The following is a 27,377-nucleotide window of genomic DNA, read 5'->3' as shown; positions in this document are numbered from 1 at the left end:
TTATTCCGTGAGAGTGCCAGCCACCGGCAGCTTTCACATTCTGGCCGTGTTATTGCGGCAAGCCAGTTACAGTTTAGAAGAAACTTAGGCATGCACCTCCTGGCCACCTACAAGAAAAGGAAAAGATGCATAGAGATTACCATCACAGAGCCCACGACCCGATTTGAACAAGGCTCACGCTTTCCAGTGAAATGGCAGAAGTCACGATGCAAACACTGTGCCAGCAAGGGTAAATGTGCTGAACCATCATGGAGATGCCCAACCTGCAAGATTAACCTATGCGTGGAATGCTTTGGTGAGTACCATGGCCATAAGGGTCTAGCAGACTGCTGATAGCAGTAAGATGTGCAGTGCACAGTGTACAACAAAGTTGTGGCCAGGCTGTCGGGTGCATCAGTGTGTGTCATATGCCACTGTGATGCAATGTTTGCCTCTGGGAAAGGACACATGCAAAAAGACAAGGTCAAGGTCAGTCTTGGGATACTTCAGATAACCAACATCTGGAGCCCCATGCCGGTCCTTGGCATATTAGTGGAGCGGCGGTCCTTACCCTGCTTTTTCTCTTTACGTATGCCCTTTTTGTGACCCCTTGTCAGTGTCCACTCATGCAGTATTTCAAGTAAGGTAAGACTGTATCTTCTGCTGTTCTGGGAATCACTGCAAAGGCAGCAGCCCAAACCCTAAGTTGTCCCATCTCAGAATGTTGTGTTGGTGGATGCACCACAGGGGGGCATACCCAGCCACCATGGATCTTACGATCCACCTGGATCACAGTTGGGAACTTGGAGACTCTTCAGCTCAGTCCCATAGTGCTGCTGTCCTAGGTAAGCATGGCCTTGGGGGTGCCACTGTGATGCAGTGTTTCCACCCGGGAAATGACACATGCAAAAAGACAGAGCCTGGGTCAGTCTGTGTCTTTTCACATGTTGTCTTGGTGCAGCTCTCCACTCAGTCCCCCTCCCTTCAGGTGTGGTCAATGTATGTAGGTGAGGGTAGTAAATGTATGAAGATGAGGGCAGCAATTAGTGAGTTACTTCAGTCCCTCATCCCTTAGGTCCACTGTTGAATGGGCACATGTAAAGAGAAAAGGCAGAGGTAAGGCAGACTGCTGACACTGAAGGAGGTTGTGAGACAATAGTGGTATCAGCAGTCTGAGTGGGAAGCCAGCATAGCTATGGGGTACTTCAGATAACCAACATCTGGAGCCCCATGCCTGTCCTTGGCATATTAGTGGAGCGGCGGTCCTTACCCTGCTTTTTCTCTTTATATGTGCCCTTTCTGTGCCCTCTTGTCAGTCATTGTGTGTAATTTGATGTTTTCATGGGTAGTAGGCATGTAGGTCTGAAGCGTCATCACCACTTATGTACCTAATGCAAAGAATACTGACCCTATGGATAAGATGGAAGATTTGGGTGGGATAACCAGGTAATGCATATGATATTCATATAAATGTAGTCTTCCAACAAATCTGTCAAATATCAGTAGTAATCTATTTGCATTTTCTTTACTCTGCATGTTTGTCCACTTTCTGACACTCACATGGCTTCACGACCAGGAGAAAGACAAGTGAAAGTGTGGGTATGTAGCCATTCCTACATTCACTGGGCTGCCAGCCATGCCTCCGAAACTGAACAATGGTACAACGTGAGCTTCCCCACATCCAGTGTGAAGGTATACTGGATTGCAAGAAGAGGTATGCATTGGAGTGGACTAATGCAGTTGGAAGAGAAGTGTTCCATCTACCCTGAGCCTGACATTTTTGTGCTGCAGAGTGGAGGGAATGATGTCATCAGTCAACCACTCGGCTATGGTTTCAAATCACAGAAATTTTTGAAGACCTGAAGTCTTGGTGGCCACGTTGTCATTTTGTGTGGTCTGATATAATTCCTCGACAGATATGGAAGACAGCAAACAGTCAACGGGCAGCTCACAAGGCCAGACATTTACAGAATGGGTTGATGCACAGGGTTGGTGGATCTACAATCTGCCAAAACAGCATCACCGTGGAAGATGTTCATCTGTTCAGAGGGGATGGCATTCACCTAACTGAAGAGGGCATTGCGTTGTTCTTGACCAACCTCCACAATGGCGTGAGGAGAGTTATGCAGGATTGCCAACATGCAGCTTGTGAGAAGAATGGAAAACACCCATGACCAAGTAGGACCAGTATAGTAAGTAAAACACTAGTATGAAATGTGTTGTGTAAAATATATTTCTCTGAGTTTGGCAAATAACTGTGGTAAGGAGCTGGTGAGGATGCTGAGAAAGAACTGTTTTAGGAGAGTACTACCACATACAATGTAATATGTCACTGACCATCCTGCAATACTTCATTTTTTTAGTCTGCTTTTATCAGGCATGTGTAGAGTTAGATGACAGGAAGGGCTTACTAATACAGAAATTGATCCCTTAGGTCCATTGCTGAATGGACACATGTAAAGAGAAAAGGCATAGGTAAGGTAGACTGCTGACACAGAAGGAGGTTGTGAGAATACAGTGTTATCGGCTGTCTGAGTGGGTAGCCAACACAGCTATCAGACTGATGAGGTGGCCTTGCCTACCACTGTCCCATGCCTGTCCTGGGTTCATTAGTGGAGTGGTGGTCCTTACCTTGCTTTTTCTCTTTACATGTACCCATTCAGCAGTATGTTGGCTACACCAAGAATGTGTATATTCACAATCATGTGTCTACATGGTAAAACAACTGCTTCTGAATGCTGTACACATGTACATACATCAGTTTTGTTAGGATTTAGGTTATGGAAATTTATGATGTTTTCATATTTTGGTAAATAACTTTGCAAGGGAGCATGACAGTGTGCCAAGTAATAGCTCATTTTGAAGACAGTATTGATAGTTCCAACATGGTAAACAAATTGCCTGTATGTTGCACACATGTGCAGATATCAAAGTTTATTTCGGACTTGGGTTATGGAAGTTATGATTTTTTTTTCATATTTTGGTAAATAACTCTGCAAGGGAGGATCTGAATGTGCCAAGTAATACCTAATTTTGAAGACAGTATTGCTGGTTCCAACATGGTACAAGAATTATGCCTGTATGTGGGACACGTGCAGATATCAAAGTTTGTTTTGGACTTAGGTTATGGAAATTATGATTTTTTTTTCATATTTTGGTAAATAACATTGCAAGGGAGTGCCTGAATGTGCTAAGTAATACCTCATTTTGAAAACAGTATTGATAGTTCTAACATGACAAAAGAATGGTGCCTGTATGTTGTACTCATGTGCTGATATCAAAGTTTGTTTCGGAGTTAGGGTATGGAAATTATTAATTTTTTTCATATTTTGGTAGATAAATTTGTAAGGGAGCATCTAAATGTGCCAAGTAATACCTCATTTTAAAGACAGTGTTACTCCTTACAACATGGTAAAAAACTGTGTCTATGCACTGTACAAATGCACAGATATCACAGGTTGTTTAGTCTTGTACGATTATGAAAATTATACATTTACAATACTTCTCATTATTATGCCCATATCTTTGCAAGGGAGCATGGTGATCACACAAATGATGCATCATTTTGAAGCTGACATTCAGATGCACAACTTCTACACTGATATGTAGGCTCTGTCTGTTACAGGTGATGAGATATTATGCTTTATTTATCAATTATGAGAAATAATATATTAATCATATTTCTGTGAATATCTCAAGAAAGGAGCATCCCACAGTAATGGTTAAGGTATCATTTTAAAGCTGACATTCATATTAACAAATTCAATTCAAATTGTATGGGTCTACATGGTATATTGACCAAGATATTGTGCTTTGCTTTTCCAAAAAGGTAAAAAATATGCACAATATCAGCCTTCCTTGCCAAATATTTAATAATGACTTTGATATGCACTATCAACATTTACACTGTTGGAAAGGTCAGTGTCTGCTGAACAACTTTCGCATTTACATTTTTAGTCTAGCTCTTATTGTTAAAGAGTTATGAACATTTGTTTTCTGTATGGTATTACAAATGGATTTTCTGAAAATGAGCTCAGGCTGCACTGTTGTTCCTATGGTGGAATTAAGCAGGCAGCTTTTCCTGAGCTGCTCCAGAGTGAATGAGTTAAGCAAAGAGCAGCCACTGCAATATTCGCATGTGAAGTCGTGAAGGGATGTAGTGTTATCGTAGCTGCCATAGAGCTTAGGACTTTGAAGGCAAATCTTGCCTGTACTCTTTTCTTGTTGAGTAGGATAAGCACTTGACTGTGTAATGTCTGGATCCTTTCTTGAGGTAGCTTTGCCAACATGTCATTTGTATTTAAATCTGCACCAATGAATGTAATACGCTGTGATGGCAACAAGGCAGATTTTTCTGCATTTACAATAATGCCTAGTTTTGAGAAGAGATGGATGGTGTAGTCTCTTGCTTTGATTAGTAGCTGCTTGGTGGTGGCAATTAGGAGCCAGTCGACTAACTATGGAAACACCTGGAATCCCTGATGAGTCAGATGAGCCATGACTACTGCCATGCATTTGGTAAACACCCTGAGGGCTATGGTAAGTCCAAAGGGCAGAGCTCTGAACTGGTAATGACTGGCTTCCAGCCGGAAGCGTAGAAATCTTCTTGCATGCCTGTCCATCTTTATGTGATAGTACGCATCCTGAAGGTCTAACAAGCACATCCAATTGTCTTTTCTCAGAAACGGGAGAACAGACTGCAGTGTTACTATCCAGAACTTTGACTTTTTCGCCGACTTGTTTAGTCTGCTGAGATCCAGTACCGGTTTCCAGTCCCCTGTCATTTTTGGAACTAAAAAGTACCCTGAGTAAATTCTGTATCCTAGCTGGTCTGTGAGGACTTCTTGGATGACTCTTTTTTTCTAGCAACATTTGGATTTCTAGTGTTGCTTGATCCCTTTGACCGGGTGGAATGTCTGGGATAAACTTCGGCGGATGAGGTGGACAGTGAAAGGGAACATTATATCTCCTAAATATAATGGAATGTACCCATTTGTCTTGAGTCAAATTTAGCCAGGCTACTGGGTACAGCGATAGTCTCCACCCGACTGCCTCCAGAGGTGGACAGGCAGGCCTCCTTTTAGGAGTGCTGGAAGGACTTACCAAAGAACGTATCTCTGTCACCCTGGTTATGTGGACCTCCTATGCCACATGGAAGGCGTCTTCCATTGTTTCCCCCTCTGCCCCTGGGGGAAAGATCACCACGAGTGTCAGATAAGGCTCCTTTGGACTTACAGAACCACATTTTTCCACTCTTTTGACCTTTAGGATAAGGTCTGGTAGGGGTGAAAAATGGACTCCCAATGGCAGACAGTGTCTTACCATCTTCTTGGCTCCTGGTGAGAGTTTCTTCCACTTTTGGCCCGAACAATGACAAGCCATCAAAGGGAGGGTTAATAAAGGGAGATCATAAGGGTTCGGCAAACTCGCAATGGCACATCCAGGAATGTCTATGAAGAGTTATTCCTGTGCCTGCTGTCCTGCTCGCTCCATTGGTTGCATAAGATATGAAGCGCATGGAGGAGTTAGAGATGGAGGAGTTAGAGATGGAGGATAAGGTTGCCAGCTGGGAATTAACCTTATCAGATAAGTCCTGGGCTGTAGCACCTTGTAGGGTATCTCCTAGCTCTTTTAGGAGATCCCTCTGAAGTCGCGTGAAATGTGACAAATAATTCAGTGACCGCAAGGTAAAGGCTGCTGAGGAGAACATACACTTCCCGTACCTGTCCATCATATGAGAATCCTTGTTCGGTGGATGGACAGATACAAACGTTTCAGCTAACTTTAACTCCTTTTTTGTGGCCACTGCCACCACCATTGCATATACAGGAACCACTTTTGTTAAATACTACCTATCTTCTGGGGCTGTAATGAATTTATTAGGCCTCCTCAGAATGGGATCCACTGAGTCCGGAGAGTCCCACACCTTTCGACTCACCAAACTCAGGAGTGGGTCGAAAGGTGGAGACACCCAAGAGGTGGAGGACAAGAGCCAAATGCCTCCAGGTATACTGACTCATCTTCAGAAGGGGAAAGGGACTTCCAGACACCCCTCTGCTTAAGGATCTCCAGGATGTCTGAAAAGGAGACATTCTCAAAAGGGTGACCGTGGGGACGCTTCTGAATCCTCTAAGTCAGTATCAGAAGTGACAGACTCAGGGGAGTCTTATGTGCTTCCTCTTACACTGTCTCTTCCGAGGAACTTCCTTTGGGGGGGGGGATATTCCGGGGAGGTATCGGAAGAGGAGGATCCACCCATTGTGGCTTCCTGGGGCACTGGCTCTCTATTCTGTGGGTGATGGAGGGATAATGAAGAGGAGGACACCGGTCACTTAAGGGGAAGAGGGGCTGGAGCCGAAGGCGGAGCAGATGCACTGGAGAGCACAATCTGCATCACCTCGAAGGCACCATGATCCTGGGCCAAAAGAGACTCCAGCCCCGAGAGGCCGGGAGATCTCTACGGCACTGAGGAGGGTGGCTCTGAGGCTGATGTGGGAGCCAAACTCACCTGAGCCGAGGCGCCGAGTGGGAGAGCCAGTTCCGACAAGGGTCCAACTCGACTCTCACCCCCCGAGGCCGAACAGGGAGTGTCGGCCCCCAGGTCCCTCGATGGACGACAGCATCAAGGAAACCAGAGCAGATGGAGCTGAGATATCAGTAGTGATTAGTGGCTCCGGCGGTTCCAGCACAACGACTTCCATACTCTCTGGCTCCAAACTCATTCGAGTCGGAGGAGGAATAGGTATAATTGGGGATACCATTGTTGGCTCCACTATCCGATGGGCTGGGCTCAACAGAATTTCTGCTAGGCGCCCGGGTCTGAAGCAAACTCTTCACTACCCGCTCCACATCATCATCCGACAGCCTGGAGGATCTAGAGGAATAACTAGAAGATTTGTGGCTACCTGACACCGACTGTAATACAGGAGATAGCAGCACTAAGCAAACAGGCTCCAAGGATGGTGACCAACTGCTTTTTCAGCTCTGCAATGGTTCTGATGAATTAGATGGAACCAAGGGAGAACTATGTTTTTCGGGCCCAACAACTTTGATACTGCTTGTCGGCTCAGACACCGGAGCCGATGAAGCAGCCTTTTTGGAAGTATCCGATTTGGAGGTCTGACTGCCTTCATCCACTTTCAATAAGCCATTCACTCCAGTACAACTATTTTGAGTATGTACCTTTAACTCCTATTGGGTGTGGCCTGAGCCTTTAAAAATTAAATCATCACCTTACAATTCTAACAAATACGCATTGACAGAGGTCAAATTACAATACAATTGAGTCTGCCATCATGTATGCTTCAAGGTAAAATATTTTAAACCTTGTATGTAGCATGGTTTTGGAATTATTAATGCAAATATGCACAAGTAATATTTAACACCTAGAGGAGCAGTAGGAGGTAACTGCTGATGCACATGGAGGTGTCACTCAGATGTAATGAGTTAAAATGAGCTTGTTCCTCCTCTCCTGTAAGACCCTGGTGCTAAAACTGTGGCAGATGGAGCAGGAATCTTGGAGATGGAGTGGTCCAAAACGGTACACACAACTAGTGTGTCCGTCAGTTATGGACATTTTTTTGAGTGCAGGAATCGCACTTTTTAAATCCTGATTTGTGTTCCTTAGTTGGTTCTTTACACATGACTAACTATAAGGAACAATGAAAGATAGTAAGACAGGAAGTTGTGTGTGTGTGTGTGTGTGTGTGTGTGTGTGTGTGTGTGTGTGTGTGTGTGTGTGTGTGTGTATATATATATATATATATATATATATATATATATATATATATATATATATATATATATATATATATATATATATATATATATATATATATATATATATATATATATATATTTTTTTTTTTTTTTTTCAAGTGAAGACGAGGAAAGGGAGGAGGAGAAGTCTCTAAGTTAAAAGACTATCTCCTCCCCAGGAGAAGATGCCTCTAACTTAAATGGTGACTCCTAAGAGGGGAAGAGAAGGAAGAGAAGGAACAAGAATCCTCTAACTAAAACGGATTCTTAAAGAGACGACAAGGCCCAAAGAAAAGCAGCAGCAAAGGGAAAAAATACCAAGTTTAAGACAGAAAAGTAGCACAAGGCTATTACAATAAAACTAATAGGTTATAAGAGACAGTAATTAGAATATTATTAGTATTAAGATATAAAATATAAAATTTTACAAGCCTGAGTCAGTGAAGACAATCTCGAAGCTTCAAGCAGCAAACGAGATCTGGGGAACAGCCGCTAAGCATCAAGGGACAGGACTCAGCCTCGAGCCAGTAGAAGCTCTCAAGCTTTGGTATTCGGCCGAGTTGGAGTTTCAGCTCTGAACCCAACCAGCAAGAATGAAGGCGAGATGTGACAACATAACATCATATGTATTGTATAATGTGTGTAAATGGAAAATGCTAATATGGTTGATTTTCTTTTCTATTAATGTATGTGTGAATATGACATAAATGATATTCTTCCATCCACACTTCCTTTTCCCATTTTTGCACAAAGAGTCAGGGTGTCACTTCAACAGTGACAAACATCTAGGTGGCAAGCCCAGACACGGCTGCTCTTCCAAACACACAGTCACTCGCACTATCACACCTACGGACGATTTAGAGTGTCCAGCCCACATTTTACATGTCTTTGGAATGTGGGAGGGATCCGGAGCACCCACCTGAAACCCATGTGAACAAAGGGAGGATATGTAGACTTAGTACAGACTCAGTATAGAAGGTACCTCAGTCAAGAATCAAACCAGAGAACTTCTTGCTGTGAGGCAACATCTCTAACCGCTGGGCCACTAAGGTTTTAAAAAAATAATGAAAGACCCCAAGTTTTAAGAATGCAACAGGATTAGGGTGGGTTCTCATAACTGCAAAAAAAGCAGTGGAACAGGTTTTGATTTCTCCAAATATTCTTCAGTGCAACAAAGAATATCCAGAAGAGTCAAAACCTGGTCTGCTTTTCCCACTTGTGGCACTTTTACTTCTAATAAAATTCTATAAACTATTAATTTGGATTTTTGTGGACGCTGTCATCATATGTTGGTGTGTGTGTGTGTGTGTGTGTGTGTGTGTGTGTGTGTGTGTGTGTGTGTGTGTGTGTGTGTGTGTGTGTGTGTGTGTGTGTGTGTGTGTGTGTGTGTGTGTGTGTGTATTTCAGACATTCACCACAAAATCACTTATACTAAGAGGTACGTATGTACAATGCCAAAATGTTCCCACAAGTCACATTTGCTATTCTGTTATTACAGCCTGAAAACTTCAGTGCACCATATTGATGCACTGAGGTATCCAGCATATGCATAGCTTGCTATTTGATACATGCTGCCTGTGTTACATTTCTTTGTATGTATTTGCATACTTTGTCAATTGCTTATGTTTTGTTTCTTGTAGATGTCCATTGCTAATTCTTTTATATACGTCTGCCTTTATTGTACTGTGTGTGTGTACATGTATATATATGCATATATGTGTGTGTGTGTGTGTGTGTGTGTGTGTGTGTGTGTGTGTGTGTGTGTGTGTGTTATGTGTCTCTCTCTCGCTCTCTCTATCTCTCTCTGTGTAGGTGACTTTTCCGAGTTTGACTCATCCACCAGCTAGTCACATGTCAATGATTTCCTCCATACTGAGAAGCTTAACACCAATAAATATAAAGAGAAAAAAATCTTCTTTCCAGGGGGGAGATTTCCTCTGCACACCCATTTGTAAAAAGTTGACTCTGGCAACATATATATATATATATATATATATATATATATATATATATATATATATTTATATACACACCAATTCTACAGTCGCACTACAATGCAAAAAGTGAAAAAATACTGCAATGATACAGCACAGTTGTGACACACTACGAAAAAGCAAAATCGAAGAGAAGGCACTTGATGGAGAATGCCTTGTCAGAGTTTAAGTATACCGTGCAAGTCTCATCTTATATGGGAACGATCACATATCAGACATATCAATTAATTCAGACTAATATCCCATCTTCTCCCATACCATTATGCATACAAAAAGGCCTCCCCATTAAAGATAAAGAAACACTGAACAGTCTGCAGTTTCCAGATGCCTACCTAATATCCAAGAGGAGATATCAGAAACATCACCACCAACTGGACTTCATTGACAGACCCAAATGAGTGATACCAGTAAGGCACATCTATTACAAAAAGAAAAATTCAACAAACTGAAAATTTCAAACTTCATCCTACCAAATCTTGAATAAAGCAGTTCTGTTTTAACATTTCTGCGAAGTATTTGGCTCCTTCTCCAAGGATCCAATTATCTTCAAGTCCCATGCTTATTATCTTGTTATTGTTCTAGAAAAACACAAACACAAAGACAACAGTTTAATTTTTTATAATCAATTAAAATCTATTCATGTCACTGTCATACTGTTATGTCATGTACTTAACAAATTTCATTTTGTGTTTCTGGTACTGTATTCTAATATATATTGACTGACAGCAGAGTCAGTATACAGAAACACAGATCCTGAATGAATGAATGAATGAATGAATGAATGAATGAATGAATGAATGAATGAAAACAAAGACCACTTTGGACACTTGTCTGCCAATTACTATCTGATAAACTATTACGTAGGTTGTCTAGTTTTGCTCATTTTGTCACCATCTTAAAAATTCCTTTGATAGTTTCATGTTTTCTTATTTTATATCAGTACTTTAACCTACTTCTTTCATAGGTTCATAGGTTCATACTAGGCTATCTGCCCTAGGGCATTTATAAGCCTAGCCAGAGTATGTATGGCTTTCACCACACATATTAAATTAATTTTGCTATGCCCTTTTTCAAGGTTAGTATACTGTGCCTCTGTCTAACAGTGACACAGAAGTGATACCCGGGGTAAACTTACGATCTCCCATCCACTCATCAAGATTCCTCTTGAAGAGAGTCAATGAGGGACTCTGCCTAACCTGGATTGGGATTTTATTCCAGAGTGAAGGGAGCATCTGGGTTAGGAATCTGTCCCTCCAGCATGTCCTATTTATTTCAGTGCTGAAGTTCAAGTCCCTCGAGTGCGTAGCTCGATGGGATTTGGATTTTCTGAGGTGCAGCATGTCCATTAATTCCGGGTTGGACATGGCTTTATACGTCAGGCACAGATCGCCTCTGAGCAGGCGGTATGCCACTGAGTAGAGCTGGAGTTTCTTTAACCGGGCAGCATACGGCATCTGTTTGAGCCCCTTGATCCTCTTGGTGAGGTACTTTTGGGGTCTTTCCAGTTGCTGCAGGTGTCTGTTAAGGTACATCCCAAAAGGGGCATTGTACTCAATTATGGGCCTGATGAGGGATGAGTAAAGAGGCACGATGACCTCCCCTGATCTAGATGTCAATCTCTTCATGATTAGGTGGGCTATATAAAATGTTTTTCTAACCACTTTGGCCACGTGGTTGTCAAATGAGAGATTGCTATCAACTTGGGTCCCCAGGTCCCTAATTACTTCTTCTGTACTTAATGGATTACCACCTATGTGGTAATTTGTGGGCACTTTGTTTTTGCCAAAGGGGATGACTATACACTTTTTGGCATTTAGCTTGAGGCCATGGCTCTGGCACCAGTTGTCTGTTTCTATGAGGCCCTTTTGGAGGATGCTTGTGTCGGCTGGAGAGTCTATTATGGCACCCAATTTGCAGTCATCTGCGAACTTGGTCAGCCACAGTCCTTCCATGTTGGCCTGTACCTCCGAGAAATATATACCGAACAAGACAGGTCCAAGGACTGAGCCTTGTGGGACGCCACTTGTAACTGGTTTGGAGTCTGACATGGCTCCAGCTATTCTAACCATGTGGGTTCTGTCCTTGAGCCAGTTTGCAACCCATCTAGTGACACAGGGGTTTATATTTAAGCTGGTGAGCTTATCTATAATGCCCGAGTGGGGTATTGTATCAAAGGCTTTTGCGAGGTCCAGGTAGGCTGTGTGGACCACCTTCCCCTTGTCAATGGCCTTGGTGACTGTTTCAAAGAAATCGACCAGGTTCAAGAGGCAGGATCTGCCCTTAACAAAGCCGAACTGGGTAGGATCCAGTGTCTGCAGGTCCCCAATATCTTTATTTATAAGGTCCATGATGATCCTTTCCATAGCTTTGCAGACCAAGCTAGTGAGACTTATGGGGCGATAGTTTCCAGGATCCGTTGAGGCACCACCTTTGTGGAGAGGGACCACTGTTGCTGTACGCCACTCTTTGGGTACATATCCTGTAGTAAGGCTGAGATTGAACAGTAGTTTTAGGTTTGGGTTTAGCTCTTCTTGGAGTTCATGTAGGACGCAGCCCGGGACACTGTCTGGTCCCATTGATGCTGTGTTTCTTGCTTTGGAGAGGGCAGCTCTTACCTGTGCATCTGAGATGTCAAGGGGGCAGAACTCTGCTGGGATAAATATTAGCCATTTTGGTGGGGAGGGGAGTTTGCTGAACCTTTCAGCTAGGATGTTGACAATGTCTGTGGGTTCGTGTATTTTTGTCATTTTGGACTAATTCTGAGCATATCTGGGAATTCCCACCCAGGTTCCTAACATAACTAAAGAAAGCCTTGTGATTATCTTTAGTGTCCTGTGCAATTTTTCTCTCGAAGCTGGCCTTAGACGATTTTATGAGTGCCCGTAGTTTTTTGCTAATACTGATCAGAGATGCCTTCCCTTTTTGTGATTTTGCTCTATCATGTAGTAGCTTCCTCCTTCTATTGTATAGTTTGTTTATGGCTGGGGTCCACCAGACAGGACATCTGCCTTTGGAGGATTGGGTCTTGGTTTTATTTGGGATTGCATGATCCATGCATTCCTGAAGGTGTTCATAGAATGCGTTTATAAAGGATTTTGCGGTCTGGGCTGTATTATCCACAGGCCCGGGGGCTTTGAAGGATTCCACCTTGGTTTTGAGGAGTGTGAAGTTTGCTTTAGAGAAGTTTTTCACTATGGTTTTCTGGGCATGGGGTGGGGTCGGGATGTGAATAACCAGTGAGATTAGTTTATGGTCTGATCTTATCAGTGAGGGATACACTTCTGGTCTGGAGCATAGAGTCCCCATGTTGGTGATGATCAGGTCCAGTATGTTTTCCCCTCTTGTGAGAGTGGTAACAAGTTGTTCCATAGCATTTGAGTTTATAAATTCTAGGAACCTTTGGGCTAGGGTGTTGGAGCTAGAGTAATGCTCCCAGTCTATGGTTGGGTAGTTGAAGTCACCCAATATAATGGTGTTTGGAGAGACCTTCATATTTTCCAGTGTTCTCAGGAAGGCCGAGTGGGGTTCCTGGGTTTGGGAGGGTGGTCTGTAGCAGGCTATAAACTGGAAGGCAGTTTTACCCACTGTTAGTTGCACATGGATAGTCTCTGATGCTTCGTGCTGTGCCACCAACCTGGAGGTGTGGGTATCTTTGACGAATATTGATACTCCCCTCCTTTTGTGGTTCGGTCCAAGTTTTGGGGCCGAAAAGCATGGTATGAGGTATAACCTGGTAGTGCTGGGGTGCTCTCGAGAGCCTTGAACCAGGTTTCTGTTACTGCACAGATATCGATGTTCTCCATGCTAAGGAGAGTTTCGAGTGTGTGCATCTTGAGGTTTAGACTTCTGGCGTTGAGTAGCATTACTCTTAGTTTCTTATCCCTTGTGACACCTATGGAGGTGGGTTTGTCTTTTGAGCCTTGCCTAAAAAAGGCACTATGGGGGTAGCAAGAGCCTTTGCCAATACCCGAAAGCCCAGGGGTGACAGGTGCAAGCCGTCCCTAGCGAAGCATCGTGGCTTGTCGAGCATGTCATCCCAGGCTGACAGGCACTGGATCCCCTTTGAATGACACCAATACTTAAGCCAATTGTTGAAATTGATAATCTTGTCTTCATACTGTGGCATCATTCTTGGTGAGGGTAAGATGCTACTCAAGGTCAGGGTCATACCGGCCTGGGCTACATGCTCAGAGGGCTCCTCTATGTCTCTTTTCATGTAGTCCAGGGAGGTATGTCTCAGGTCATTCACACCAGCATGGACAATGACTGAGTCATATTTGCACTTGCCTTGGAGTGACCTGAGTGCTTGTGTTATGTGGCGGATCCTAGCGCCCGACAGGCAGCTCACCGTGACCTTCTCCTTGTTCAGCCTGGTGAGTGGGACGTCAGTGTGCCTGATGATAGTGTCAGCTATTACAAGTGTATCAGGTGTGTTGTTTAGCCTTAAGGGCTGTGACTGTTCGGCACACTGGCTTTGTGAGCTATGTGTTGCACGTGTTTTGTTTTGGGGTAGCGGTTGCTTGGGTGTCTGCTTTGGAGGTCTCTGCTGCTTAGGCAGATTTATATTTAGAGCCTCCAAGTATGTTTTTGTCTGTTTATGTGTTTGGTTTGCTGTCGTGGTAGGTCTATGTGAGACTGGAATTGTAGTGAGTGTGGTTTCCTTCTCCTCCTGATTGGTTACGCCAGTACTGAGTTGAGAGAGCTTAGCCTCCAGTTTGGCTATATGGTTGCATCTCTCACATGTTTTGGAATTTGTTGGGAGGAGGAGAGGGTTGTCTGTGTACATGAGGCAGTTGTAACATTGCCTCAAGATTCCCAGATTCACCAGCTGGACTGGAGAGGAGATTGACAACTGACCTTTGGACATGCTAGAATAGTATTGGGAATTTCTTTATAATTGAAAAAAATGGCCAATGGGGAGCAAGGTACTCCAGGGGGAGTTTGTGAGGGTGTAGTGCTTTTAATTTTTTAGTGCTGACTTATATAATTGCTTTAGTGAGCAAGTGCCAGGTAACTTAAATGCAAAAATGACAAACAGTAACTTTCTTTCAAGTGAAACAAGGAAATAAGTACAGTAAGCAATGCAGATATCACTAGGGGTCCACAGAAGCGCTGAAAAGCCACGTGTTAGGTGGAATTATCTTTTCAGGGAAATAACAAGCATACAAACAAAAATAGATTCGGCAGGCCTGGATCTAGTCTATGCTACAGCAAACAAGGTGTACCAATTACAGTAAGAAATAGTTCAAATATGCAGGCACTATAAGCCTTTAGCCAGAAATTCCCAGCTCAGAAGGGCAGAGTCCAGCCTCTTCTCCCACAAGAGTGCAGACCATGAACCTTCTTAATGTAAAATAACTGGCCTGAAGCCCTGGTGCTTAAACCAGAACTAATACACTTTTAGAATAACAGACACTGAGCCCTCAATCAGCAGTTCCCAACTTAGAAGGATGTAAGCTACCTGTCCTGCCACCACAGTGCAGCCCACAGACCTTCCTAATGTAAAACAACTGGTCTAAAGCCCAAGTGCTTAAACTAAAAGGCTTAGAATAAGTTACACCAAGCAGTAATAAATACAATTGAGTACTTTTAAGATGACCTTAAAAGCAAAATAAAGTAGGAAAAAACACAAATACAGTAAAAGCAGATAATTTTTTTTTTTTTTTTTTTTTAGTGGAAAGAGAGAAAGGAGTAGCTGAAACTAAGCTGATTGGCCTTATCAAATGTTCTCCCTGTACTGGGTCGAATGAGGTAATGACACTAGACTGGGAGGAGGGTCCCAGATCAAATTTACACTAGGGGCGGGCAACTGCAAAGCCACCAACTATAAAAACACTATACCAGCAAGGAGGGTGGGTGGGAAACAAACTGCAGAAATGTTTCACAGCTGAAAAGCAGCAGTGAGCCTTTAAATGAAAGTTTTAAACAGCTAAAGGAGCCTCTAGAAAAAAAGAGTTTACTGTAACCAGTTATCAGAAACAAACAACCCAACAGATGCTTAATAAAGGTGGACAATTTCCAGTTAATACCTCACACACAGTGAAACTAGCTAGAAAAATACACAGTACACAAAGTGCTATAAATAACAAAGAAATAAAGAACAAAATAAACAAAAAACAGGATACTTAATGTTATATATTATAGCTCCAAGTTTCCTCAGTGTCCTTCCTTCGATCAGTTCACTGTGAAATGGCAGAGCATTCACAATTGAACTTCATCCACAACCTTTGCTATACAAAGTACTTTTTCTGTCTCTTATAAGCAGCCCTTTATACAGCTGCTTCTTTAAAAAAATATGATACCTACTTTGTGTGCATTCCATAGACACGTGTGTGTGTGTGTGTGTGTGTGTGTGTGTGTGTGTGTGTGTGTGTGTGTGTGTGTGTGTGTGTGTGTGTGTGTGTGTGTGTGTGTGTGTGTGTGTGTGCTTATGTGATCTTTTAATTCTGTCAACGTCATTCTGCTGAGACTTGCATAGTTTACACTATCATTTAATTTCACATGATGTCAATTCCTTCTATAGCCAACTTTAGTCAACGATAGCTACAAATTTCGTGTAGTATTCTGGTGGTCATTGTATGATCATGGAGTTAGTACGTATAGGTAAGGTGAGGGGTGAATAGTGTATTGTGCTGTTTCTATTTTGAGAATGTACATACTAAATCAAGAGGTGTCTGGTAGAAGAGCCTTATCAGCATAAAGAATACATATTGAGTAGATTAGGTACACTGCCGTCAGAAATAATCCTTGCCTGTTTTACTAATTAGCCATCTGATTTTGATGGATTATGGATGTCTGACTATTTAATATGATAGCTGATGGATTATGTTTCAAGTGCTTGTTTTGTCACTATTCTTGTAAGTCAATGTTTTTTTCAGTCTTCTGTGTCTCAACGAGTTTTTTATTCTTATCAATGCATTAGTCCATATGTTTTCATTAAAAATTTTCAGTCATCAAAAATGATTCTTAAGTGACACAGAGGGGCACTTTATTTTTAAGCCTGCCTTTCACATTCTAAGTCAAATTTTTGGAAGCAACTGCATTCATGCCCTCTTTACATAATCCTTCCCATATGTCTTGGATTTCTCCCGAGGTCTGTCTCCAGTGAGCTTGACTGGTACACCTCCCACTGGAAGCTTCAGGTAACATCCTCTCTAGCTGCCTAAGCCTCCCTCAACTAATTCGTCTCACTCAAGAAGACAAGTGACTCTTAATACAAAAGTTCCTTCCTGATCACCAAGCACCATACTCTGTTGTTGTGTTTCCAGCAACCTGATAAAGAAACCACTTTCCACTGGATATAGCCACACTTTTTTTTTTGGTCATTATCCAAAGTGCATGCCCATTAGTGAGGATGGGGACAAAGACTGAGCAATAAATTTAGACTTTCATTCTACTGTTCAGTTCTGACTTCAGCAGCAAAGCCCAGTAAAATGCCTGTGGTACTGGTACTGCTACTTTCACCTGACGGCCAGTCTTCTGGTCCTCATCTACTCTGAATCTTGAAAAAGACAAAAAGATTCATAAACTCTTCCACTCTTTACATGAATGAACCATAACCTCCAATTTAGAAATGGCAAATTTCATCTTAGCCTCTTCATGCCAAAAGCAATCTACTCCAGTGCATACTGGAGATTAACAGACATTTGATACCACAAGGCCATCAGTATATGCAATCAATAAAAATGCTGCAACCCCCATGTCTCCAAAATTTGAAGTTATGTTCTTACCATAACTTGGCATCTGTGTTGTCCATTTTCATTCTTTCTCACTAATGGATCTTTGGATCCGACATCAGATCCGATTCGGCCACATTCACCAGACTTAGGACCTGAGTCTCGAAATCCTCCCATTCTCATCCATCACATCTCATTAACACCTCAGATTGTGTTTGCTGCCCTAATAGCCACAGAGTCCAAAATAGAAATAGTGCATAGCAAAAAATTCTGAATCACTCAAGGTAACTTCTAGAAGATACCATGGCTGGGGATGGAAGGGTCGGACATGAGGAAGACTGGAAATGGACAACACAGATGCCAAGTAATGTTAAGTACATTGTCCTTTTCATTCTTCCTCACTACTGGTTCAGAGTATCCAGTTACTCTTCCTTACTACTGGGTCAGAGTTCCCAGCTACATAACTTTTGGGTGGCCCTTAAGGAAGGATATGCCAGAGCACTGTCAAGCTGAAGAATGCCCTGCTTCTGGAGACAATGTCCAATTTATAGCAAGAAACAAATGTGTGAGCCTTAGACCAAGTGGTTGCAGCACATATTTCATCAACAGACATCCTAGCAGAAAAAGCTGAAGAAGTGGCCATGGATCTAGCAGACTGAGCTTTTGGTGGATGAGGCAAATCAACCCCTTGTTGGGAATAAATGGAAGAAATGCAATCTGTTATCCATTTAACTAAAGTAATATTGAAAACTGCTTGTCCCAAACAATTAGCAGAGAAAGATGCAAAGAGTTAATCAGATTTTCTGTGCTTCTTTGTCCTGTTCAGATAGAAATGCAACTGTCTATGAACATTGAGAAGACGTAAAAAGAAGTTATGTACTCACCATAATGTTCCATCTGAGTAGGTAACTTCATTTGTCTGCAACCTGTGGGTATCGGATCCGATTCGGATCCGAGCCGGCAGCTTTCCAAGCTTACAGATCCGAGCTCCAAACTCCTCCCCTTACCCATAATGCCCTGCTACCTCCTTGTAACCCTCAGATCGAGTTTGCCAGAGAAAGCAATAGAAAGTTTCTATAACCTAGTAATCCTTATCACTTTGCAATGGTGAGGACTGAACAAGGTATACACAGGCTCGTAACTAGAAAACCATAGGTCCGGGGGAAGGAGGGAGGGCTGGTTGCAGACAAATGAAGTTACCTACTCAGATGGAACGTTATGGTGAGTACATAACTTCTTTATCTGAAGTAGTTAACTTCATTTGGTCTGCAACCTGTGGGATAGAGTCCCCTGCTACCAGAAACTTGTGAGGCCCTTATGGAAGGATATTCTGGAGCACTGCGGAGCCAAAAGAAACGTGTCCTCTGGATATGAGATCCAATTTATAGTGTGAAATGAAGGTATGTGAAGAGGCCCAAGTTGCTGCTGCACAAATGTCATCTAAAGAGACCCTTGACCAAAATGCAGCAGAGGTAGCCATAGATCGTGTAGAATGGACTCGCACTTTTAGGGGCTCAGAACGACCAGAACTTTTGTAGGCGAGGAGGATACATTGGGAGATCCATCTAGCTAATGTAACTTTAGTGACTGGCTTCCCAAAACATGATTTTGCAAAGGACACAAAATGTTGGTCAGATTTCCTGATATCTGCTGTTCTGTTCGGGTAGAAACGTAGCTGTCTGTGAACATCTAAACAATGGAGTCTGTAGTCTCCTTTATTCTGAAAATTTGGAAAGAAGACCGGTAGATTGATAGACTGATTGATACTGACCTCTGAAGAGACTTTGGGCAGGAAGGAGGGATTAGTCCTGAGGGATACCCTGTCCTTATGAAAGATGATGTATGGAGTCTTACAGCAAAGAGCATGAAGCTCTGAAATTCTCCTGGTGGAAGTAATGGCAATCAAGAAGATTGTCTTCCAAGATACATACTTTAATTCCACTGTGGCCGCTGGTTTGAATGTGGGCCCAGTTAAAGCTTGAAGAACTATGGTAAGATCCCATGGAGGTACTGCATCTCTGATCAGGGGTCTTAATAAGAAGGCTCCTTTCATGAATGATTTACAGATCTTGGATGAAGCCAGAGGTCCTGAGCTGTTACCGATGTGATAGTGGGAGATAGCCGCCAACTGGACTTTAATAGTGGACACACTAGCTCCCTGCTGAAAAATATGTGAAAGGAAGTCAAGGACTACTGGGACGGGGGCCGTGAAAGGATCTAGATTCATCATCTCTGCCCAAAGTGAAAACCGTTTCCATTTACTCTTGTAGATCTTTCTGGTGGATGGTTTGTGCGCGGCCATTAGGATGGCCTTAACTGAGGAGGATAATCCGGGAGTCTTGGCCATTAGGGGAACTATATCAACCAAGCTGAGAGCTTGAGATGACCCAGGTCGGGGGTATTGAGCCCCAGGGGATGGGAAATCAGATCCGGACTGGGATCTAGGATCCAGGGAGGATGTATTAGATGAGACCGTAAGTAAGGGAACCAGGTCTGGCAAGGCCAGAATGGGGGCTATGAGGATAACTCTGCTCCCCAACCAACGAGCTTTCTGTAGGAATTTTGTCATCAGAGGAAGAGGGGGATAAGCATACAGAAGACCGGATGGCCAAGCATGAACTAGAGCATCTCTGGGGACTTCCCCTGGTGGGGGAATCAGAGCGAAGAACTCGCTGCATTTTGTGTTTGAAGGCGAAGCAAAGAGATCGCAGCAAGGTTGACCCCAAGCGAGGAATATTTGGTTCGCAACTGTTGGGTACAGAGAACACTCGTAAGGTGAGAGGATAGTTCAACTCAACCTATCTGCCAAGATGTTTGACCGACCCGGAATGTGCGTTGCTATGAGAAAGCGGTTGGTGGAGATTGCCCATTCCCACACTCTCATGGCCTCCCTGCAAAGAGGATAGGATCTGGTTCCCCCCTGTTTGTTTATGTACCAGACTACAGACATGTTGTCTGACTGAATTGCAATCATACCTGGAGGAAGAAGGTGATGGAGAGCCTGCAACGCCAAAAACACCGCCCTCATCTCCAGTACATTGATATGCAGTGAGGTCTCTGTGGGAGTCCACGTGCCTTGGACGGATCTGCCCCTGCAATGCCCCCCCCCACCCGAGGAGAGATGCGTCCATGGTCACCGTGACTTGTGGGGGAGGTAGGACGAAAGGACGTCCTTCCCGGAGGTCTTTGGAATGAAGCCACCATAGAAGCGACTCCTTGCACACCCTGCTGAGAGGAATAGGGGTAGATAGGGGTTGAAAAAGAATAAACAATTGTGCTTGAAGAGTCCATTGAAGGATTCTCATCTTCAGATGGGCAAATGGGGATAGAGTGATGGCAGCCGCTATGGATCCCAGGGCCCTCAGGACCAATACGGCAGGAGGCGCAGGAGACTGCAAGAGGTTCAAGATTTGGAGGCAAAGATTGCGTAGCCTGTCGGTTGTCAAGAAAATTCTGGATTGTGTCGTGTCTGTCCTGGCCCCTATGAAATCCAAAATTTGAGTGGGTTGCAGGGATGATTTCCTGAGGTTGATTGAGATTCCTAGTTGGTGAGCTAGTTGTAACAGGTAATCTCTGTTTGAGCAAAGTTGATGCCTGGTGGGGGCAGTAAGGAGCCAGTCATCCAGGTACGGAAAGACCTGTATGCCCTGAAGCCTCAGGTGGACCACTACTACTGCCATGACATTGGTAAACACCCTGTGGGCTGTGGTGAGGCCGAAGGGTAGGACCCTGAACTGGTAATGACTGGTTCCTAGCCAAAAGCGGAGAAACCTCCTGGATCGTCTGTCCATAAGAATGTGGTAGTACACATCTTGGAGGTCTATTGAGCACATCCAGTCATTCTCCTGTAACAGTGGGAGAATGGATTGAATAGTGACTATCTGGAATTTCTCTTTGGTTACTGACAGGTTCAGCGTTGATAGGTCGAGTATGAGTCTTAGGTCCCCCGTCTTTCTTGGCACCAAAAAGAACCTGGAGTAAAACCCTAATACGGACTGCTCTGGGGGGACGGGCTGGATTGCTCTTTTTCTTAGCAGCCCTTGAATTTCTATAGCTGCTGCATCCCTCTGACTGGGTAGGACATCGGGGATTCCTCTTGATCGAGGAGGGGAGGTTAAGAAGGGGATTGAATATCCTCTGGATACAATTCGGAGCACCCAGCGATCTGTGGTGATGGACTCCTATTTGGCTAGGTGTTCCGAGAAGTGCCCCCCGACTGCCTCCAGAGAAGAGCAGTCGGGCAACCCCTCAGGGCTGCTGCGCGGGTCGGTCCGAGAAAGGTTCTCTTGACCCAAAGTTCTTCGGGCCCCCTCTGCCTCTGGGCCGGCATCCACCTTGTCCTCCTCTGCCTCTGAAGGACAAGGTCTCCAGAGCAAAACGGGGTTGTTGAGTCTTCCGGAACCACATCTTCTTCTGTCCCTTTTGGTTCCTGGAATAGGACCTCTGAGGAGCCGAGAAGCGGATCCCGATGGCAGACAATGTCTTCCTGTCTTTCTCGCTCTGGAGAAGCATGTCGCGGATGGTCTTGCCAAAGAGCGTTGAACCGTCATAAGGAGCATTTGCGAAGGACGCCTTGAAGGGTTCCGCAAAATCGCAAAGCCGGAGCCAGGCCTGTCTGTGTAAGACAACGCCTGTTCCGCTAGCCCTAGCCATTCCCTCGGTGGCATGGGAAAGGAGCCGCATGGATGTGTCGGTGATCGATTTGAGAGTGACCATTCAGGACGAGAACGTACGCTTATCCTCGGCCGACATGGACTCTGGGGGTGATCCAGCGTACTCCTTAATCAGGTCACGCTGAAGTCGAATAACATGTGCCATATAATTCAGCGACCTTACACAAAAGGTTGCTGAAGAGATCATCCGCTTTCCAAAACGGTCCATCATCCGAGAGTCCTTGTCTGGAGGGTGTACTGAGGAACTCTCCTGTGCTTGTTCCTTCTTGGTGGCCGCCACCACCATAGCATCCACAGGGGCACCCTTACTCCAACATGCCTTGTCCGAGGGGGGGCTTAGTATTTTGTTGGGACATTTGGGGATCGGCTCCACAGTGTCCGGCTCCTTCCATGCCCTGGTAGTAATAAGATCTACCAGGGGGTCGGCGGGGGGACACACATACCCAAGAGGTAGATGGGCCTGCGTCAAGTGCCTCCAGAAACACGGACTCATCCAAGGAAGGATTTTGGGCGGACCACCCTCCCCTGATGCATGACATTTCCATGATGTCTCCAAAGGAGACATCTTCAGGGGGTGATCTTGGGGAGCCTTCCCCTTCCTCCAAGTCTGTGTCCTCTGTGAGGGACTCAGGTGAGTCCAAGTGCCTCCTCTTGCACATCCGCTTGTGAGGAACCTCCTCGAGGGGGCTGTCCGAAGAGGCCTTACCAACGATGTCCTGTTCCTCCAAGGGAACCATCTGGGACGTAAGCGCAGGCTGTCGCTGGGGTCGGATGATGGAGGATAGGCTCAACTGCATGGGAGCGACAGGCTGGTCCAAAGCAAGAACTGGGGGTCTCGAGTCCCTCGAGAGGACCCTTTCCACTACGCTGAATGCCGATGGTGAACTGCTCTCCCTTGGATCAGAGAGCAGTTCCCTCGGCTCCGAGGTATGGACCGGCGCCGAGGGTGACCCGATCGGATCCGAAAGGGTAGTGTGATCCGACCTGGACGGAGCTGAAGTTCCACTGGCCCCTCCGGATCCGAAGCCCGCACCATGGCTCCGAGAGCTCGGATCCGACAACAAGCCTGGATCTGACAGACCCGAGGGCATGGTCGGCGCCAAAGACGGAAACGCTGTCGGCGCCGATCCCACCCCAGATCCAAAGCTAATCGGATCCGACAGCTCCGAGACCCGAAAGCGGGTCGGAGAAGGAGCAATAGGGGCAAAAAAAGGTGTCAAGCTCCCCCCCCCAAAGGGGGGGGGGGAGGCACGAGTACTCCCATCTGCATTTGAGCCTGCAAAAATCGATGCATCATCCGATCCATATCTGCATCCGACAGGCTCCTAGTAGACCTACTAGAGGCCATCGAAGGCGGCTGGGAAGGTCACCTTGATGACCTAGAAGGTGACTGGGTCTCCTACTCCGGCTCCGGGGAGAAACTAGGGGAGCTGAGCCAAGAGGGGGTAGACCCAGAGACCTTCAAGGGAGAAGCCACAACTTTAGATGGCGGAGCCGAGGGAGTCGACTCCGACCGCCTTTTATGGCTGCGGTGTTTTTCTCTCTCTCTCTCTCTCTCTCTTCCTGTCTTTCTTGTCCTTTTTTCTTCCCTCCCCTTCCTCCTGGACCAAAAAGGGAGGGTGAGTCCCGGCCAGGGGATCGGAAGTAGAAGATGGGGCAGCCGTAGAGGTGGCTGGCACCACAGTAGAAGACAAAGTAGATTCTGGTGGCAGAAGGCCCGCCAAAATCAGCTTGGCCTTTCTGTCTTTCAATGCTCTGGGATTAAAGGCTGCACAAACAGTGCAGCCTGTGGAAAGGTGTTCCACACTCAGGCACAACACACACACCGAGTGTGGCCATCTGCTGGGGACAGCTTATGACCACACTCGCTGCATTTAGAGAAAATGGCCTTAGGGCCTTCGGCCATGGTATAAGAAAAAGGAAAACAGCACACGCCTTTACACACTCTAGTGGGGGAGGGGAACTAGCTGACTAAACAATTAGATTAACAGACACTAAATATAAGAACCACTAAAGAGAAACTACCCGGGGATTCACACACACAGAAGCGTACAAGGGAAAGATAGGAAAAATAAAAGATATTTGAATTCTTTTGTTAATCTTACTCACAAACCAACTCGGAGCTCATTCTGAGAAGCTATTATAAGCCGTGGCAAATGAGATCTGAGCGTTACAAGAAGGTAGCAGGGCATTATGGGTAAGGGGGAGGAGCTCGGATCTATAAGCTTGGAAAGCTGCCGGCTCGGATCCTAATCAGATCCGATACCCACAGGTTGCAGACCAAATGAAGTTAACTACTTCAGATCATGTATTCTACTTTGAATGATTTGAAAAGAAGACTGGCAACTGAATGGACTAATCAGTGTTAGACTCTGTTGCGACTTTAGGCATAAAGGATGGATTAGTTCTTAGCGAAACTCAGTCTTTATGAAAAATTATGTAAAGAGGTTTGGCTGACAAGGCTTGCAATTCTGATACCCACCAGGCTGATGTGACAGCTACCAAGAAAATTGTCTTCCAGAAATTTCAGGTCACAACTATCTGCTGGTTTGAAAGGTTTTTGAGTGAGGCCTTGAAGTACAAGGGTAAGGTCCCAAGAAGGGGAAGGATCTTTAATTGGAGGCCTTAGCAAAAAATACCCTCATAAAGGCTTTGCATAACTTTGAAGAGGAAATAGAGGAAGAGCCTTTTCCTCAATGGAAATTAAAAATTGCAGCCACCTGGAGCTTAGTGGTAGAGAAATTGGCACCATCATGAAAAAGAGAACTCAGAAAAAGGACAATAGATGATGTAGGAGATGTAAAGGGATCAATACTCTCCTTCAATGCCCAAATAATAAATCTTCTCCATTTACTGTTATAGACCTTTTTTGTAGACAGTCTTTGCAAGGCCAGGATTATGTCACGAAATGTGAGGGCTAGTCTGGATCTTCTTATAATCACTGGAAATGGAGAAACCACGTGGTTAGCTTGAGTGTTTGGAGACTGGGTTTTTGATGATCTGATTGATGTGGGATATAGTCCTGATTGGGAACCAGTATCCACAGTGGACACTTTAGGCCGTGGTGGTGCAGCGGTTAGCATTGTCACCTTACAGCAAGAGGTTCTCCCGTTCGATTCTCGGCTGGATCGCCTTTTGTGTGGAGTCTGCATGTCCTACACGTGGTTGAGTGACATTAAGGACATGCAGATAGGTGCGTGTATGAATGGGTGTGCCTTCTTTGAAGCTTGGGCATCGGGCTGGCAACTCGGCACCATAAAAATCCACTGCTAATTATTAGCGGACTGGAGTTCCGCTGTGGCAACCCCTAACTGGGAAAAGCCGAAAGACACAAAGCCATAGTGGACACTTTAGGTGAGACCATAGAAAGGGGTACCATACCTGACAAGGCCAGAAGGGGCAATGAGGATAACTGAGCACTTCAGCCTGTTGGCTTTCTGTAGAAATTTTGGGATCAAGGGGAGGGAAGGGTAAGCATAAAGGAGACCCGGGGGCCAATCATGGGTGTGAGCGTCCCTCAGTGACTTCTTTTTCAGAGCAAAGTAATTGCTGCATTTGTTGTTCATGGGAAAAGCAAAGAGATTACAGCAATGTTGGCCTCAACAGCTGAAAATCTGATTTGCTACTCCTTGACTGAGGAACCACTCATGAAGATTCAGAATAGATCCAATAAAACAGAGAACTCAGCGTACACCACTGCTAGAAGTATTCACTTTAATGAACAAAAATAAAAACAAAATATAAAGAAATGGTAAGCGCTTCCAGTGCTGTTTTCAGGCAGCCTCTTCAGACCTAAGCTGCATGAAAACAGCAGTGAAAGCGCTTATCATTTCTTTACATTTTTGTTTTTATTTTTGTTCATTGAAGTGAATACTCCTAACTGTGGTGTAGGCTGAGTTCTCTGTTTTATTGGATTTATATGTATGCTACAGTGCGTACCCTGCCAACCTGTGAGCTTTTTGTGGAAGATTCAGAATATACCTGCTGACGTTTGCTAGCACACTGGTTTTCCTGGGAATGTGCATTGCAATTAGAAAGCATCTGGAAGAGATTGCCATTCCCAAACTGTCATGGCCTCTCTGCATAAAAGGGTAAGATCAGGTTCTACCTTGTTTGTTTATATACCAGACCACTGACATGTTGTCTGTATGAACTGCAATTGTCCCTAGATGGAGAATGTCCTGAAAGGTTTGCAACATTAGAAGGACTGCTCTCATCTCCAGAACACTGATATGCAGATTTGTCTCATGCTGGGACACAGGCCTTGGACCATCTTTCCATGGTAATGACCTCCCCACCCCCACCCCAAAAGGGACATGCCAATGGTCACTGTGGCTATTCGTGGAGGAAGAGAAAATGGCCTGCCCAACAACAGGTTGTCTGACTGCATCCATCACTTATGATGACTTCTGAAAATCTGAATTAGTAAGATAGGAGCAGATAGGGGGTGATATAGAATAGACCACTGAACAGCTAGGGTGCACTGTACAACTTGCATAAAGTATCTTGTTAAGGAAACTAGGATGATGGCCGCTGACATAGAACCCAAGGCTCTTAGGATTAGATGTGCAGGAGGAAATGTAAGATGCAAAAAGCCCTAGACTTGCTGTCTCAAAGAAAGTTATGCAGTGTAGAGGAAGGGAAGCTACTTGAGTAGAAGTGCTCAGTTGTGTTCTAATAAATTCTAGATTCTGCACAGGAATCAGGTTGTATTTTGTCAGGTTTAATGAAATGCCCAGGGAGTGGAAGATCTGTAGCAGGTAATCCCTGACCTGAAACAGCTGATGCCTTGATAGTGCAGTAAGAAGCCAACTGTCTAAATACAGAAACGCATGGAAATTTTTTAGCCTCAGGTGAGCTGCGATAACTACCATGCATTTGGTAAACACCCAGGGGAGCTGTGATGAGACCAAAGAGCAGCGCTCTGAACTGGTAATGATGGGCCCCTAGCCAAAAGCGCAAATGTCTCCTGGAGAGTTTGTTTATTTTGATATGATAATAAGCATTCTGGAGACGTATTGAGCACATCCAATTACCTTTGAGTAGAAACAGCAGAATGGACTGGACTGTAACCATTCAGAACATCGACTTCTTGACGTACAGCTTGAGGTTGCTAAGATCCAATACTGGTCTTAGGTTCTCCGTTTTCTTTGGTACCAGATTCCAACCCAGAACCAAAGCCTACAGACAGAGCCAGGCCTGAGATGTCAAAGGCTGAGGTCCCTAGGGGAATGGTCGGATCCAGTCAAGTCATGCCTGAAGCCATCCCGCGGAACCGGCGCCAACATCTCAGATCA

The 27,377-nt window shown here is 44.6% G+C and overlaps 1 protein-coding gene across 1 annotated transcript in view; it reads right to left on the bottom strand.

The window, feature by feature from the left end:
* Window positions 1-27,377, bottom strand: part of LOC122803781 (leucine-rich repeat-containing protein 74A-like) — a 1,499,916-nt gene that overhangs the window by 1,227,140 nt on the left and 245,399 nt on the right. The window contains exon 3 of the mRNA XM_044073469.1: window positions 10,202-10,309. Within this exon, the coding sequence (XP_043929404.1) occupies window positions 10,202-10,309 (108 nt within the window). The remainder of the gene's footprint in view (window positions 1-10,201; window positions 10,310-27,377) is intronic.

Source organism: Protopterus annectens, chromosome 6.part0, assembly GCF_019279795.1.
Source record: "Protopterus annectens isolate FY-2018-M chromosome 6.part0, PAN1.0, whole genome shotgun sequence".
In the NCBI taxonomy this organism is placed as follows: domain Eukaryota; kingdom Metazoa; phylum Chordata; order Ceratodontiformes; family Protopteridae; genus Protopterus; species Protopterus annectens.
The sequence above is the reverse complement of the archived record's forward strand: the minus strand, read 5'-3'. Positions and strand labels throughout refer to the sequence as shown.